This window comes from Anthonomus grandis, chromosome 1, assembly GCF_022605725.1.
Source record: "Anthonomus grandis grandis chromosome 1, icAntGran1.3, whole genome shotgun sequence".
NCBI classification, from domain to species: Eukaryota; Metazoa; Arthropoda; class Insecta; order Coleoptera; family Curculionidae; genus Anthonomus; species Anthonomus grandis.
In genome coordinates, this window is record NC_065546.1 from 43,829,995 (window position 1) to 43,848,901 (window position 18,907).

Genomic DNA, 18,907 nt, shown 5'->3' on the forward strand with positions numbered 1-18,907 from the left:
TCTTCATTTATTAAATTGAGTATGAAATAAAACTGTTTATGATTTAACCGGCAATATTTTCTGAATTTCTCTTCTTTGTAATTTAAGTGCCGTTTTATAAGTATTTGAAAGCACCCTTCTTCTTCTCGCGATGTAAAAATTGAGTCGATTTTCCTATTTGCTTTTTTCGGAGGCATAGTTAATAACATAATAACTAAATCATCTTCTTCATCCTCCAATAACTGCTGAATAATTCTTTTTCTATTTGTAGTTAAAACACTCGACATACTTGAAACCCAACCACCTTTAGTTTATAATCTGCACTGAGTTTAGTATGGGTCGCGTAGCTTTGCCGCGTAGTTTCGTATGCTGTAGGTCGCCAAGCGACAGGCGACCATTGTCGCTTGGTCGCTAGGTCGCTGTCGCCGGTCGCCGTCGCTAAGAACCGAATGCTACCTTTAAGGGGGAATCTTCCGGAACAGCTGTTTTGCCGAATATATATATTATAAGCAGCCGCATCGCCGACAATACTCACTTGTCAGTTCAGTGACGTAAAGTTCCGAATATTGGAACGAAATATAAATAGATGTAAATAAATACAATAAAAATACATATATCTAGTAGTCTTGATTGATCGTGTTTTCATAGTGAAAACAAAATTAGTAGACCATTTTCGATTATTTTAATTCACAACTTACGAATGGGAAAAACGCTAAACTAACACTAATGGAGGGCAAATCCAATTACATAAGTACTAAGAATGTCAAATAAAACTAACGAAAATATGCATTAGCTTGTACTTTATTTGTAAAAAAAAATTGATTTTGTACAAATATTATTTTGATTAAATTATAATTCATATTACAAAATAAATTAGGGTCCCATTTTTGAGCGGCTAATTGTTAAAATAAATATTAATTAGGGAAGACGATACAATAACATTATGCAGTTTTAATTATTTTTTTTTAGTATATCTTAATATACACAATATCTTATTATAAAAATTATTTAAGCAAAACATTAAAAATAATAGACTAGTAAAACTCCCTAGAAATTCACGTCATATCATCACATCATTCTTGAAGAATTTCTGCTGTTAGTGTTGATGCCGAATTGAGCAAGAAATTCCTATAATTTTTTGCAATAAAGGTGCTCTTTGGGAACTCCTCAAATCTTTTCATTATATGGAACACCCTGTATCTTATGTGCTTAATTGAACATAATTAAACCCCAAGCAAAAACTACTTAATCCTCTTTAAGTCTAAAATCAAAATTAAAAATGTTATTTATGTTTAAAAAGGATAGTGACTGAGCGACAGCCTTTAAAGCATGCCGCTTTGACAAAGCGGCCATATTATGTTCAATATTTCGCTTATTATTAACATTTAAGTCACTTATGCTTAGAATTAATTATTTTATTGATTACCATTAGTCTATTACTTTTAATGTCTTTGACTAATTCATCTTATTTGCTCTTAGACACTTCGAGTTCGCCTGATCCAACTCCATTAGCTACCATGGACAAAGGAATTGTGATAAACTGTGGATTATTACGATGGTCTCCCTGAGCCAAGCTCAGTAACATACCCCCATTTGAAGGCGTGGTGTACATCATCCCCTGAGGGGTTTGGTATAACATGGGTGTAACTCCGGTAGCAGAAGAGCTACTTGGCGTAAGTTTGGTTTTGGTAGATGAGGGTGACGGTTGTTTTTGTGAATACCTCACCTCGACCGGTGAAGTGGGAGGGGAGATTTGACTAAAGACTTCGTGGTCGGGAGTGACGAAGACAGACAATGATTCCGGGTCGTTCATATCGTCGTCGCTGCAACTCTCGCTGCTGTCTGCTCCTGAGAGGTTGCCGGTCTGGAAAAGAAAGGGTATAGTTTAGATGCGGTAAGCAAGAGTGAGATGGATGTTGAAAAAGTTAAAAATTTACTTTTTATGTTTATAAATTGAAATTTTTGCCTGCTTAACTCTTTAATCGATTTAAGTGGTTTAATAATAAGAATATATTTATAGCCAATATCTTACTTAAAAGTAATACGACAAAGAAACATTATCAGCTGCAAATTATCTTAAAAAGAAGAAACTATCTGAAAAGTACCATAAAACAAAATCAATAGGAGAGACAAACACCAATAATTTTCTAAAATATGAACAAAACAGACTTAAGACACTTATTTCATATGCTTAAAGCATTTTACAAATTGTAACGATATTGTAAACAACGAGAAACTAGCTGATTATCGGTCATTCCAAAATGACACAATTACATCGCACTACATCTCGAAGATTGAACAGGAATCTTCCGGAACAGCTGTTTTGCCGAATATATAAAGAGCCGCATCGCCGACATGTACTCACTTGTCAGTTCAGTGAAGTAAAGTTCGGAATATTGGTGCGAAATTTAAATTTAAATGGTTATAAATAAATACAATAAAAATATAAATCTTTAGTAGTCGTGATCTAAAGAGTGGCTGTCGAAATGTGTGCCTGACGACGAATTGACGTCTCTGGCCTTTCTGTTACACTCTCGCGAACTGCCATGTTTTGTTCGGAATGACCTCTATGAGCTCGAATTGTATGTTTGTGGGATTATTTTAGTTTTCAGATAGAATTTCTTAATCTAATTTTTTAACGGTCCGTAATTATCAAATAAGTTTATGTACTTTTATAAATTATTATTCCGATAAACCGAGCGCGGTACATTTACTGAAAGCGGCGGCGACTTGATGCTGACGCTAAGAGATTTATTTATGAAATATATTATTGTTTTGACTAACGGTCTTGGCGACTGGCGGTTTATTTCGGGTTATGCAGCAGGTTTGATTTTTCAGTGCCAAGGGGGCTTTTGGGCGAGATATTGGGTACAGGGGATCCTTTATCTAGTTTCGGGCTTTAGCGAGGTGCGCTTTAATTCACGTCCAATTGTTTTTATTTATTCTCATAGGCGGGGAATAAATATACTTACACTCACTTTACCGTTTGGTGAGAGAAGCGGTTTAAGCCTCTGTGGTGCGACCAACGTGTGGTCTCGCAACAAAGTACAGTGTTTTGTTTAGTAGTGTCGCCAAAAGTGTTTTGCGCGTCTGGGTTTATCTGGTTTGGATTTACCTGGGACTGTTTTGCTAGAATCTCACATTCAAATAATCATTGCTTGATTTTAAATATCTCTTTTATCTTATTAAATATCGTTTTATTTAATTTCAATAACCGGACTTTTATTTAACGTTCCTCCAACCCCTAGACAACGACATAAAAACCTACATGTTATTATAATGGAATTAGGAACCTTATTTCGACCGAACGTTGAACGCACTTCAAGAATAGTGGCAATTAAACCATTTTGACAATAATTTTTGACAATCAGAAGGCGTTATTCTACCGTTTAATGCTCCATGTTTACTACCTCAACTTTTAGGTTAAGGTAGCGCGCAGAAACAGCGAGTCTAAGCGACATTAGCGTAAACCTAGCTTAATAAACGTGAGGTACCCTTGACAGTGTCTAAACAATGTAAGAACAAGTGAAAATTGAAGTTGACACAGTGATTATGACCTGTAGAAAAGGTTAGGTTAGTAAATGAAGAACTATGAATGTTAAGCAAGAAAACTCCGCCAATTGCCTCGTTGCAGTGCTATAAACTACCAAGTAAGCAGGCAAAAAAACGAAGTAAAAGTTGTCGGGTAAGTTTTGTAAGTTTAGTTTTAATTACTCTTTTTAACAATCCATCTTTTATAACCAATGAATTCTGTTGAGACCGATAAGCTTTTAGTTCTGGAGATTTGTCAGAAATATCTTTTCATTCTGGTTTTGAAATTTCTCGAGATTTCAGTTCGTAAATAAGACCAAATACTGGGTCATCACACTGATCTTGGATTAAACTAGCTCTTAGAACTGTAAAGGCCAATACGATTACAAGTAAATATCTCTGGATGCTGTTTTGATTCCTCTTTAAAACAATGTTGACATGTTTCAATACAGGGTCTTCTCGATAAAGTATCGGCATTTTGGTGATATTCGCCTTTCCTATGTTCTATTGTAAAGTCATACTCTTGTAATCGTTGAAGCCACCTTGCTATTTGTCCTTCGGGGTTTTTAAACTGAAACAGCCATTTCAACGAAGCATGGTCAGTTCTAAGGACAAATCGTTGATACAAACTTACAATATGACATACAAATATTTATGGAAATGTTCAAGAGCTTTTACTGCTGCCAATAGCTCTCGTCTGGTGACACAATAGTTTCTTTCTGGTTGTGATAACGTTTTACTGAAATAAGCTATCACTTGCTCGCCATCTTCATATTTTTGTGATAGAACGGCCTCAATTCCAATATTACTTGCATCGGTATCCAAAATAAAAGTTTGTCCAGGAACCGGATATGTTAAAATTGGAGATGTGCATAGTGCCCTTTTTAACCATTGAAATGCTTCTTCACAGTCTGTTGACCAACCAAATACCCTTTGTCCTCCGTGAGCTTATGTAGAGGCCTTGCAAGGTTAGCGAAATTTCTGACAAATCTTCTGTAATAGGTACAAAGGCCCAGAAAGCTTCTTAACTGGTGTTTGTCAGTGGGTCGTGGCCAATTTTCGATTACCTCTACTTTATCTGGATCAGTCTTGACACCTTTTTCTGATATTACCTGGCCAAGGTATCGAACTTCTTTTTGAAATAAACAACATTTTTTAGGACTTAGCTTCAGGTTGGCCTCTCGGAGTTTAACAAATACCTTTTGAATATTCTTCAAATGATCTTTAAATGTTTTTCCCAGTATGATGACGTCATCCAGATAAACTAAACATAATTCCCAAGTCATTCCACGTAAAACTGTTTCCATAAGTCTCTCAAAGGTAGCTGGAGCATTGCAGAGTCCAAAGGGCATGACTCTAAACTGCCAAAGTCCTGTTCCAGTCGAGAATGCGGTATTTTCCTTATCTTCTGGGTGCATCTTTACCTGCCAGTATCCACTCTTTAGATCGAGTGTTGAGAACCATTGTGAACCTGATAGCGTGTCCAGGGTGTCATCAATTCTTGGTACGGGATAACTGTCTTTCTTGGTAATGTCATTCAGTCGCCGATAGTCTACACAAAATCTAGTGAATCCATCCTTTTTCTTCACTAGCACATCTGGAGATGTCCAAGGACTCTGAGAAGGTTCTATCACTCCTTGTGTCCCCATTTCTTGAAGCATTGAGGAAACTTCTCCTTGTTTAGCTATCGGAATTCTTCGAGGTGCTTGTTTAATCGGAGCATTGTCTCCAGTGTTAAATCGATGCTGCACCAAATCAGTTCTTCCCAGGTCATTATCGTGCAAGTAAAACGCATCTTGATTTGCTTCAAGAAGACGTCGCAATTTACTACACTGGTCCATGATTAAATTGGCAGAAGATTCTTCAACTAGGTTTTGTAAACATATAGGAAAAGGTCTGTTTGAATAACGACTTCTACCAGCATTTTTCATGACTGCCACTACTTCAGAGCATACGCCAATGTTCTCTCCTTGTTTCAGGTGTTGATCATATCCTTTAAATTTGCCATTTGAACCAAAACAGTAGATTTCTTCTGCGTAGATAACGTCTTGACTGGAAAATGAATCTGAATTTGCTGGTATGGTAATATCCTTGAATAACTTAACGACTCTGGTATTTACTTTATCTTTATATAGGTGGTGCATAAAAATCTCTTCATTTCTCGTCGTCAATATCCGGTTATATACATCCATTTTAAACTGCTGAGCATTCATAACATCTAATCCTAATATGACATCATCCATGATTTCTGCCACTAGTACTGGCTGTTGGAATATTGTTAAGCCAATGGTGACTGTAGCTTCATGCAATCCAAGAATCGGGATCCTTTTTCCGTTTGCAGACTCCAGAATTAAATTGGGTGGTGCTGAAAGCCTACAGCGTGCTACAATGTTCGGCTTCACGATAGTATGACTTGATCCTGTATCCACTACGATCTCACATTCACGGCCGCATATTATTTCCGGTACTAACAAGCTCTCTCCAGGATGTGGCAGCCGGTTTAGTCTTATACGTGGGGCTTGGTAGCACCCAGCCAGCTTGCGCCCCATAAGGCTGACTAGTTAAAGTTTTTTTGGTTCCTTGGATCTCTTAAAGGCTTGGGACATTGACGTTTGAGGTGCCCCTCCTTATTGCAATTCCAGCACTGCAATGGTCTTTTAGGTTTCCTCGCTAATAATGTTTCAATCTTCTTTAGGCGGTCTTCGAGATCACTTTCCGAAGTTCTGATTTGTCTTATTTGTGTCTGCCTTCTAGTTGCTTGAAAAGCTGCCTCATACTCTAGTCCATGGGCCAAAGCTTCTGAAATACTTTATGATGAGCCATTCTTAGAGCGTGGTTAGTATCTGGATCTCGAACTCCGTCAATAAAACAATTTATAGAAATTTGTTCACGGAACTCTGTTGGGATTGAAGGGTAAGCCAGATTTACTAATCGAGCAACATCGGCCTCAAACTGTTGGAGTCCTTCCTCGGGTTGTTGTCTTCTAGATTTCAGTTGAGCCTGGTACACTTGTTGTAGATGGGCTTCACCGTATCTCATCTCTAAGGTACGCACCAGTACGTCGAAATTGAGCTGATCCTCAGATGGCACCATTCTCAATATTTCTGTAGCTTCTCCTCTAAGGCTTAGCTTAAGATTGATTGCCTTTTCTTTATTATCTCAGCGATTTCCCCTAGCAGCGGCCTCAAATTGATTCAAATAGGTACTCCATGCTTCTTTGCCGTCGAATTTTGGTGGCTTTACTTTCATCATGGTTTGCATTCCAGGATCGGGATGAAGAGGAGTCCGTTTTACTTTAATTTCTAGTTCTTGGATCTTTTTTTGTACTTGCCCCAATTCTTCTTCTACCGTTGCTTCAAAGTTAGTCATTAATTGTTTCTGTTTCTTCTCCAGATCTTCTTTAAGTTGTAAAGCTCGTTCCTCTTGTTTTCTGTCTCGCTCCTCCTGCTCCTTTTTAAGATTATCTTTTAAATTAGGTAATTCATCTTTCATGGTTCGAATCAGGTCTTCATTTTCCTTCTTCAGGTAAATCTGACCTGATGTCTTTAGTAAATCTTCCTGTTTCTTGTCTCGCTCTTCTTGTTCTTCCCTGTTTGCGGTCTCGTTCTTCTTGTTCTTCCTTCTGTTTACGCTCCCATTCTTCTTGCTTGCAGTCTCGTTCTTCTTGTTCTTTCCTCTGTTTACGCTCTCGTTCTTCTTGTTTTACTTTTTGCTCGTCAAAGTTTCTTAATAGCAGCTCCATCAATTTCTCGGTCTCCTTCTTGGCCTGACTTCTCGTTAAAGGCATCTGAGAATACTGACAGTCAAAGTAAGCAAGTATACAAATTCTAGAAAATTAGAACTACAGGGATTTACAATAATATACCATAAATAACCTAAATTGGGGCCAAAATAGGGCTCTCGAACAAGATGAACTACTTAAATAGATAAAAATCTATAGTGTTTAGATTTTTATCTATAGTGGTTCTACTTACCAAACGTAAGTAGAACTCTAAAGAAACCCTACGAATCAACTTTAACTACAGAATACTAATAAAAGTAGTACAAAAACTAGGAGAATAATTAACGTATTTACATTTTCATAATAATATGTATTATCTATGTTTATAGTGTTTTATACGTATGTTGTTATGGTTACGCGATTTTACTCCCAGCGTTGTCGTCTAGTTGCTAGATAGTACGTGAGTGTGATGGTCTTTTATGTCTGATGATATTTTTAAGTCTGAGAATGCTTAATTCTTTAAGCCAATCATATTACTTATTAATTATTTGATTATAATATGAAGTTTTAAGACCGAGATTTTGCCTTTTTTCGTGAAAATACTCTCAATATTTGATTTAATTTTACCATTAAAGAAATATGATTCAAATGACTTTTGTTCAGAATTTAATTTTATATTGCCTAGGCTGGTTTAATATAGGATAAATGTAAGAAATCATCCCGAAATATCAGTATTTTTCAATTTAAAAACACATGTATACATTAAAAAACTAATTTATTATCTAATAAAAAAATATTTACAATATATATGTATATAAATATCTTTATTCCGATAAAAAATATTTCTTAATAAATATGATAAATATAATACACAATATGTATTGGTCTGATTTAGACTAGCACATTTTTTTTACAAATTTTCTTTATTTATTTAAAACTATATTAATCAACAAACAATATTAGTTTAATAAATATGACAATCAGTACATTTTATTATTAGCTTTAACATATAAACAACACAAAATAAATATAATTAATTTCTATAAATAGTAAAACAAAGACAATTATTAGCCAAATAAGACAAGGAACAAACGTGGCCCACTAATGGCAAACTGGCATTAGGAAGGAACTATAAAGATTTTCCTGTGGCCAAGTGTTAATACAGGTAAAAGCATCGAGAGTTTTCTTCTTTAAATGGAAAATTTATGAATTATACCACCGTCTAACCATAACGACCCATTCAAACTTGTTAAACTCGATGGCACGCCGCGAATGCTGAGTTACAGTTTCAGGTTAAACAGTTTAACTGGAAAATTATCCACTTTCCAATTTACTACTGGCTGTTAAATTCTAATTAATATATCTTACACCGTTCAAAGTGATCATTAGGATTTAACGGAATCCGATATAAAGAACGGGGCAGAAGAATTATTATATGGCTTGTTAGGCTGGTTTATTATGGGATTAATTCATAGGAATTCATTCTTTTTGGGTAGATTTATTTAGTGTTAAAATAAGATGTGTGAACATCTGAATTGATTTTTTTGGAAGAACTAGTTTTTTCTTCCAGGATTTTGAAGTTGTCAAAAAAGGTTAACTTATTCCAGGCAGTTGAAGTCATTTCAATCCGAGTCAGGTCATTTTGCTCTTAATATCATAAGTATTAATTTCAGGGTTCAACTGTGTGGAAGAAAAGCCGAATCTATTTCAGACAGTCGGGGAAATTTACAGAAACACAAGATTTTATTTCATTTTTATTACCACCCACAATTATATATAGATAGATCTCCTTGGACCCAAAGGAAAGTTTGGAGAGAAACGTTTTTGTAATGTATTCTGATTGTTCTGATCTAAATATTTTTTAGTCAAAAGCTGAACAGCTTTAAAAGCTTTGGTTATGTTTTTGTATTATGTATATTATATGTTTGTATGTTATGCCCGCAATCAACAGATTATTTAATGTTAAATAAATATTATTTAAGAAATATGCTCCTAAAATTAAAAATAATAAAGGTATTAAGGTTTAAAATAGCGGGTGACGGAATTTTGCTTAGACTTAAAGTTTTAATTGATACAGCTTGATAAATACAGGATATTGCAAAATTCCTAGTTGAGTTGTCAGTTTATTCATTTTATAGTCGTCGATTATGAATCAACGCAGTATTTGAAATGATTCAAAAAAGCCTGAAATTATTCAACAAATCATTAAGCTGAATCAATTAAATGAAAATTCATTATAATTCAGATAAGTTTTTATGCGTTAATATTAAATAAATTGTTAGATAAGTAATCTTATGGAGTCACCGACAAAGAACCAACGCAGATGATTTAGATATGAGTTGAAAAAGCCTGAAATTATATAAAAAATCAATATATTAATTTTTGATTAAGGATCGTCTATGCAAAATGAATTTAATGAGTATTCATTGTGATTCAGATAAGTCCTAATTGAGTTAATGTGGTTTAAGTTATCAGTGAAGTTATTTTATAGAGTCATCGACCAAGAATTAAATTAGGTGGATTGTCTTTATATCATGTTGCACAAAATACTCAATGTCGCTTATTTTTAACATGAGAGAAATGTATTTTGCTTAGAATTTTTTTTTCATTGATGCGGCTTGTTAAATACACTATTCCAAACAATTATTGCATATTTTTTATTTTAAATTTATTTTAGTTACATGAATAAAGAAATAATTGGCTCTTAATTTTCAGTGTTTTATTAAAAGAAAACTTAAAGACAGACTTAACGATTCTTTCTTTTTCAAACAAAGTTTCTAATAAAATAAATGACTATTCAATATATTACCGCATTTTGCTCTTATAACTGCACTGCAACATCTTTTTATATTTATAATCAGATTCCGGGCATACTCTTAAGAAATAAAATTCCATTCTTCCGTAAGCGCTTCAGACAGCTGTTTCAGATATTTTTGGTGAATTTAATCTACTTTTAGCAGTTTTTTCGAGTGCAGTTCATATGTGTTCTATTGGCAACCAATCTGGCCAATCTAGTACCTCAATATCCGTATCTTATTATCTCCTTACTATACGGGACATGGCGAGCATTATTATGTATTTATACAGGGTGTTTCAGAACTATGGGATCAAACTTCTAGGGGTTGTTCAGTGCAACAGTAGAATCCATTTGAGTATAGGAACCCACGATGTCCAGAAATGTCTCACTACGTCACTACGGCCCTAAGACGCGTTTAAATTTAGAAAAAATATTAATTACCTAAATAGGATCTGATGCATTTATTTTTACCTTTTGTATATGATACCATTACAAGAATTGTTCAAAATGTCTTCCTCCAACCTCAAAACACCGATTTAAACGCCGCACATGATTTCGGCGGACTACACTAAAAATTTGATCCTCATTTTAAATTATTTCAAATGCTGCTGTTATTCTTCCAATTAAGTCTAGCTCTGATTCTACTGGAGTTTCGTAGACTAAAGACTTTACATGTCCCCACAAGAAAAAATCGAGCGCCGTTAAATCGGGTGATCTTTTGTTTGTAAGTGAGCCGGCGCTCCATCATGCTGAAACCACATTTGCTGTCTAACGTTTAGAGAAACATTTTCAAGGAGTTCTGGGAAAACTTCCTCCAAGAAACGCAGATAAATAGGTCCTGTTATAAGAAGGTATGGCCCAATTAAATAATCACCAACAATGCCTGCCAATACGTTGACAGACCAACGATTCTGATGTTTTCTTGGAAAAATTGCATAAGGATTTTCTTCCAAACATGGCTATTCCTACTATTAAAAATACCGTCTCTTGTAAAAGAGGCTTCATCGGTCCACAAAACATCGTAAAAAATTTGGTTGTGCAATAATGTGATCCAGAAGTCATCGACAAAATTGAACTTTAGGATGATACTCGGCTGCAGTCATACCTTAAATTTTCTGGAAGTGGTAAGGATGGAGTTGTTGCTCGTGTAGTACCCGCCAGACAGAAGCGTTACTCGTATTCATATTCTTAGCGACGTCACGTGTGCTATTTGATGGTTCGTCGGCAACTCGCTGAAGCACCTCTTCTTCAAATTCGACCGTTCTTACGGTTTGAGCAACACCAGTATCATGCATCTTGGTCTTAAACATGCCTGTCTCAGCGAGCCGCCGATAAACCGCAATAAACTTACAATAATAACATGATACAACCGCGATACTGCTCGTGCATTGCAGTTTGTTGCTTCGTATGCCAAATGCATATCCGCCAATTCTTGATAAAGTAAAGTTTTCCATTAGCAATAAATGTTTAAAAATTGTAAGCTATAAAATTTTTAAACAAGACATTGAGAATTGACATTGATAAGCGTTGATTTTAAACAATTGTTGTTATGGTATCATCTACAAAAGGTAAAAATAAATACAGCAGATCCTATTTAGGTAAAATATGTTTTTTATAAATTTTAACGCGTCTTTTATGGGTCACTTAACGGCCGTAGTGGCGTAGTGACGCATTTCCGGACATGGGTTTCTATACTCAAATGGATTCCTGTTGCACTGAACAACCCCCAGAAGTTTGATTCCACAGTTTTGAAACACCCTGTATATATGTACGTATTACCAACAACTAGGGCAAAAGCAATAACATATTCTTGCAAAATATCTGTAATGTATCTTTTAGCATTTAAAGTATTTTGTTGAAAGAAAAATCAACCCAAACCATAAAATCTCCTTGATCAAAGGCATTTGACGAATACTGATTTGGAATCTGTTTTCAGGTCTTCTATCTACTCTTACTCGACGATCATTTATCGATAGAGGACATCTTGGTTCATCAGAGAATAGTACAACCCTTCAGTCGTCAGTGGTCCAGTTGATGTGTTCTTTGGCAAATTCTAATCTGGCAGTACAGTGTAGTCTGGTGAGCCTTGGACCAGTTTCTGCTCTTCTCGGTCTTTGATGGATACTGCTAAACATTTGCGATCGTGGTATTCTTCTATTGATTGGTATTCTTCTACAGAAATGCTTCTCTGTACAAACGTTGTGCTTTTACCGCATTTCCCCCAGCTGCACCTTAATAATAATGCATGTCGCGTAGTTTTGCGTTGGAATACAAATTATTATAATTATTATAATTCATCTTATTTTTAATATTAATGATTTTAAAATTACCAAAATTGCAGATAATATTACCTGTCAAAATTTTTAATACACTTATTTCCATGGAAACTGAAGCGTTTCGTTTCAAGGCTTGCTTTGTTAATTTTGAAAATCAAAATTTCTACGTTTTCTCGGAAACCGTTAATTCTACGATTATGCAACAAGAGCACCTTTCGGCATCAGTGTGGTGGGGTATGACATACCCCAGTAAATTTAAATTAAGCGAGCGCCTTAGTACCTTCCAATTATACTTCAGTCATCCTGTCCCTGCGGCAAAATCAGTGTTCCTGTTGATTCTGTAGCAACCACACGTCTTCAAAGTTGTCTGGGGTATCACATACCCCACCACACAGGTAAATGAATTTTTCAATACTCTGTGAAATTGTTAGTATTTTTTTAGTGGGTGATATTTTAAACGTGTTTTAATGAATTTTTAGTAATGGGTGACTTTGAAAAAGAGCAAGAGCGTCTTATTAAGTTATGGCAAGAGTTAGACGAAGGAGAAGCGCCAATAGGTTCAGAAAGTGAAGGAGAAGAGGACTACGAAAGCGGAAGTGATCACTGCAGTGATAGTGAGGAAGACGCTATGATAGATGTAAATGATGGAGAGGGAGAAGAAGAAATTAACAACCTAAGCACGACGCAATCAGCACATGTGGAAGAGATCGAAGAAGAAAAAACGCAAGAAACAACAACCGAAAATGGAGGTAAGGCGAAACGAAATCTGCACTACATAGGAAAAGATGGGACAAAATGGGCTAAGCTATGCTACCCTAGAAATGTAAGGACTCGTAGTAAAAATATTATAACACATTTACCAGGTGTTAAAGCTAATGGAAAAAATGCAAAAACACCTTTAGAATGCTTTGAGTTATTCATGGATAATGGTATGATTAATGATATTGTCAAGTGGACTAATAAAAAACTTGCAGAAAAGTTTTATAATGAAAATCATCAATACGTTGTAAAAAAAACCAGTTTGAATGAAATAAAGGCAGTAATTGGTCTTTTGTTTTTAGCAGGGAAATATAAATCGGCAAGATTAAATTTAGATGATCTCTTTTGTTCAGATGGTTCTGGAATAGAAAAATTTCGTAAGACCATGTCATTACAAAGATTCACTATACTTCTTTCTTGTTTGAGATTTGATAATATTGAGAATAGAAATGAACGTAAAGCAACTGATAAATTAGCCACTATTCGGGCAGTCTTTGAGCGCTTTATACAAAACAGTCAAAACAATTACACCCCAAGCGAGTATCTAACTATAGATGAAAAACTAGAAGCAACAGGTGCGCAACATGAAGGACCCTATACAGTTAGTAATAAACTATTTGATGTCGTAAATAGACTTGTCGCACCAATTTCAGGCTCAGGGAGAAACGTCACATTTGACAATTGGTTTACCAGCTTTGAAATATTACTGCATTTGTTAAAGGAACATAAGCTTACGGCCGTTGGTACAGTCAGAAAAAATAAGACAGTTGCCTCCAACTTTTCTGGTCTCTAAGGGTCGTGACATTTTTTCTAGTAAATTCGGCTTTCAAAAAGATGTTACGCTCACGTCCTACATACCAAACAAACAAAAAATTGTTTTAGTTATGTCCACTTTACATCACACTTCCGATATTGATGCGTCAACCGCAGAAAAGAAAAAGTCTGAAATTATAACTTTTTATAATTTTAGCAAGTATGGGGTGGATGTAGTAGATGAACTCTCTGCGTCCTATGATGTATCCCGTAATAGTAGGCGTTGGCCACTCACTGTATTTTATGCTCTATTGAATTGCGCGGGAATTAACTCTTTAGTCATATATAGAGCTAATACTCAAAATGAAATAAAGAGGAGAGTATTTTTGAAAAACCTAGCCTATCAGCTCATTGCTGATTATACTGAAACGCGCTCCCAAAATCCAAGGTTACCAAGGGAATTGCAAGGTAAGATTTTATGGCAACACGAAAAACAAGCATTAGATCCACCAGGAAAACGCCAGAGATTTGCAAGAAGATGCACGATTTGTACACGAAGTAATGATCGTAAATCTTTCTTTACTTGTGTAAAATGCTCAAATTTTGTTTGCGTTCAGCATTCTTTTACTATATGTGAGAACTGTCAAAATTGTATTTTTGAGTAACATGTTATTTTCTGTTTTATTCTGTACTTATATTTAAGGTTAAATTAATACTGTTTACTCGTAGAAACTATTATTTTGTTGAATATCTTGATTTAGAAAAAATACACTTTGTTTTTGACAATAGGTTCAATTTTTCGTAATAATTTGTTTTTTATTATTGTTACTTTTATTTTACTACTTATTTTTTATCTGATATGATGTATTAATTTATTCCATCCAAAAAATCTACCTAAAACTACTAAATATTTTTAATTTTAAATTAATTTATTTGGGGTATGACATACCCCACCACACTAAAAGAACAGATAAATGTCACCACACTGACGCCAGGTTAAAAGATATTTTGATGCTCTTTACTAATTTGATATCCAAATTTCCTAAGGTGATGGACAGACTAAGCCTTTTGTCATTGACGACTAGCATCAAATTAATAGGGTAAATACAAAAAAAAAACACTAGTAACTTGCATGCAGAATTTGGCGAATTAAATTTGGAATTGGCACTAGTAAAAAAGTTATTAAAAAAATGTATCTGGATCTTCCTTAATTTTGAGTTTTCGAAAAAATTGTATAGAAGTTTATTGCATTCATTTTTTATTTAGAATTGCCTACCAAAATCCTGACGCGTAATTACCAGACACCCTGTATATGAAATAGCCGAACTTCTAGGCTTTGCTCATCTTCTAGCTTTTACACAAAAAATTTGCATAACTGGTTTAGCTAGTAAATAACATAAAAATATTCCTGTTTTCCCCGAATAAGTTTGTATATGGAGAAGCTGAGTATGTAGCAGCAGAAGTCAGAGATAAGCCAGAAAAAATTAAAGGACCAAACTTCACACGAGGAGACTCTGTGCCAAAGCCCCCGTTAAATCAGGAGATCCCGTCCATCAGATCTTTTCAATCAATGCCTGTCGAAAATATGAGTGTAGTAGATCAAAATGAGCCTACATAGGTTTTTGTACCTCCTGAAAATGTAGGACCATATCCAAAAGTTAATGATATTGAAGAATGAAAAACTGGACGGAAGAAAAAAGAAGCAGAGATGCTTCTGCATCAGCACACTCATAATGAATAGAATAGATGTGTTCCCAACATGGAAAAATTCCGAAAAGAGAGTCTGAAACAAAAACAAAATAAGAAAGATCACACTATAAAAGTTAAGAAGAATATAATGAAATTAATGCCATCTAGCAGTGAAAGTTTGAGTGAAATATCATATTTAGCAGGTAGCGGTACTTCTAACGGAGAGATTTTGGAATCAGATGAAGACATTGTGGAACTGGATGAAAACAATGTTCGTATGAAGCGCTTTGAGTTCGGTTTGCAACAAAAAACAGAATTATGTTCTATATGGGTCAAGTCGAAGGTATTGAATATCATGAATATAAAGTAAATGTCTTAAGGAACAAAAGTAATAAGTTTGTTTTTCGTTTTTCCTCAAGTGAAAGACGAGTCAATAGTACCAGTGTTTGATATTGTTGCGATTTTACCAGCCTTTTATTATGGTGGTACTCCCAGATTGCGAACAACTTATAAGTTAGGTATTGACGTTAGTGGTTACAATATAATGTAACCTTTCCTAAATACAAGTCTTAATGTGTATTTTTTTGTTAGTAGCCAGTGTAGCTCAAAGTCATGACCATTCTACACCCTTGGTGCGGTGTACAGTGGTCAAAAATGCTTATGATAAAAAAATCAGAGAGCTTAAATTGGTTAGAAAATATGACAACAATAAGAAGGTAGCCATTGTAACTCGGTCTTCCCCAAGTGTCGTCGATATAATCAAAAGCAGGGCAAATAGTAAATCAATAAAGAAACGGAGTGAAGGGAAAATTATTGTTATAAAACTAATATTTAAAAAAAGTATAAATAAGAAGTTTTGGGAGCTATGATTATCTATAAATGTAATGGCTCCCGTAAGAAAAGTCTAAGAGCAAAATTATTTCTAATATCAAGAAAAACATCGATATGTAAATCTTGCTTACTCTTAACATTAGACAGTGATTCAAATGACTCTTGCTCGGATCAAATGGACTCCAACCTAGTGACTAATTTCCTTTACAAAAGAACATTTTAAAGTGAAGAGTAAAACAAAAAAATTATAACGATCCCACTGCTCCATAACCCTGCAGCTCTGGCTCACCCTCCATTCATAACATTTCCCTATCTACTCCTATTGTCTTTCCTTGATAAATCCACAAGACTCTTCATCCCTTAAACCTTTTCACCAAGTGCTACCGAGTTGATTCGGCTTTTACTGCACCGGCCTCAACACCTCCTGGTATAACGGAACTGAGTGGAATAGCAACATATTTCGGCGTAGGTGAGTTCTGGATCGTACCAAGAATCAACCCTTCAGCAACGCTAACGAACCCGAATCCCCCATTGGGGGTTGGGGCTATTAAAGGCACCACTTTCATATTATTATCAGGAGTAAGGGATGAGGGTATCAGTTGAATTTGAGGCGGTGGTTGAGTGGATGTTATCAAAGAAGGAACGTTAGAAGACGATGTTGAAGGTAACATGGTGGTGTGACTTGATGCAGCTTTCGCTTTATTCGATTGGATCAATGCGTCTTTTATCTGGTTTATTTGGTTTATTATGGTGGCGTTCTCGGGAGTTGTTGGCTCTTCAGGTTGTTTTTTCATTTCTGATGATGAAGATGAGTCGAGGGAGTCTTGTGACGTTGTGGTGGCGAAAGGCGGAGTCGGCGATAATTTCTCCGCAGAAACGAAGATTTTCTTGTTTGGTGGTTCCTCCTCTTCTTCGGAGATGTCGTCGTCATAGTCCTCCGCGTCGCTCGAGTTGCAAGTGTTTTCCTGAAACAATGGAGAATTTGGTTAAAAATTTGCTCATTCAATGGGGCAATTGTTATTAAACACACTGGAAAAGAAAGTTTCAATATTTTGAGGTAATTTTGTTAGGTTCAATGTGGTGTTTTTGCGGAATGTTGTTAGGAGGCCACTGATAAAACATACATTGCAAATCGGTTTCGACCTTTATGAGTCTAATCAGGTCCAGCAGTCAACAGAAAGCAGTCGAGTTCAAAAAAATCACGCAGGTCTTCTCAACCTATCTTAACCGGTTTCGGCGGTTTAAAACTCATCAGAGAAATTTTTAATTAATAACAAGATAAATTATGCATAACTCTAATGGCTATTCAGCCCCATTTGTGTTTTCAATTAGAATAAGAAATATTTTCGTCCTGAAGTCATCAAGGATGAAGTCACGAGAAATTGAGTAATAATGATATTATATTTTTTAAACGGTGAGACTGAAAATATGCCAAAAGAAAACAGTTTTTAAGCCACAAAAGTTAAAAGAAAAAAAGCCAATCTAAACACACGCTGAATACCGCTAATGTATATATTTTTAGTATTCAATTAGTTGCAAAATAACATGCTGATAATATGAAAATTAACCTACATACCTCGCGTGTTTTTCATCTGCCTATCGTTACGCATGGAAATATGAATTTGTAACATTCATAGGTGCTGTAAAAAATTTATATACGGCAATATACATATACAGGGTGAACAACAATCAAGTTGGCTCTAAATTGCCAACAAAAGAAGATTTAAAGTAATATTTTAATTAAGATCTAAATATAGAGCACAGCATAAAGTGGTATTTTTAGTACATATCTTTAAGTGATTTAAGAGTTTGATTTTAAAATTGTACTAAAAATTATGCGTGGTCAAAGGATACACATCAACAAGAAAATAGGGGATATTATGTGGTTTTTGTGGTCACACATAGGTTCTTTTTAGAATATACTTTTAAATGCTTTAAAGATCTCATTACTATCTTTACCTTCTACTAACCCGAAGTTTTGCCAAAGCCTATCTTTTTCAACAAGTTGGATCAGTTTTTTGTTCTCCTCGAAAAGCCGGCATTTTTTGCATGGGGTCGTTAATCATGTTGGCGTGCAACCATCGATACGATACAAGACGCGTTCGCAAAGATCCAATCGAAAATGTGTTCACGAGAGGATAATAGAAAAGTAATAATGTTTTATGATTATTTACGCTAATTTTAATTTTGGTTAATTATTCCTGTAATTGTATTGCAAATATGGTTGGTATTTTTATTGTGCCTCCCCAGAGAGCATAAGCACAAATGTGTCGTATGGACGTTCAAAAGTTTTCACTTTTTGGAAATATAAGGGTCCTACTTACATTCGTTAATTTATTTAAAAAATCTAATGGATGTCTATAGGATGATACAAATGGCACAAAAGTAGGACCACTGAATAAAATTGTCCACTAGCCAAATAATTGATCAATCCAAAGGTATACAGGGTCCTGCAATAGTGCGTCGGTCTTCCATAAAGCCTAAAAATATTAGGTTAAAATTTTCTAACCTCTTAAAAAATTTTTGGGACCTGATAGCGCGTATCTGGAAAATATTTGAAGTATATAGGGT

At 35.0% G+C, this 18,907-nt stretch overlaps 1 protein-coding gene and 1 long non-coding RNA gene across 2 annotated transcripts in view; one reads left to right on the forward strand and one right to left on the reverse strand.

Annotated features, from left to right (window-relative positions):
• Window positions 1-2,720: 2,720 nt before the first annotated feature.
• Window positions 2,721-9,216, forward strand: LOC126736153 (uncharacterized). Its single transcript, XR_007660616.1, has 2 exons — window positions 2,721-3,664; window positions 8,905-9,216. It is a non-coding gene; the product is annotated as an uncharacterized LOC126736153 (long non-coding RNA).
• LOC126736142 (serum response factor homolog) overlaps window positions 7,990-18,907 on the reverse strand; it is a 302,580-nt gene continuing 291,662 nt past the window's right edge. Inside the window, exon 3 of the mRNA XM_050440374.1 lies at window positions 7,990-17,301. Within this exon, the coding sequence (XP_050296331.1) occupies window positions 16,717-17,301 (585 nt within the window). The 3' untranslated portion in view covers window positions 7,990-16,716. The remainder of the gene's footprint in view (window positions 17,302-18,907) is intronic.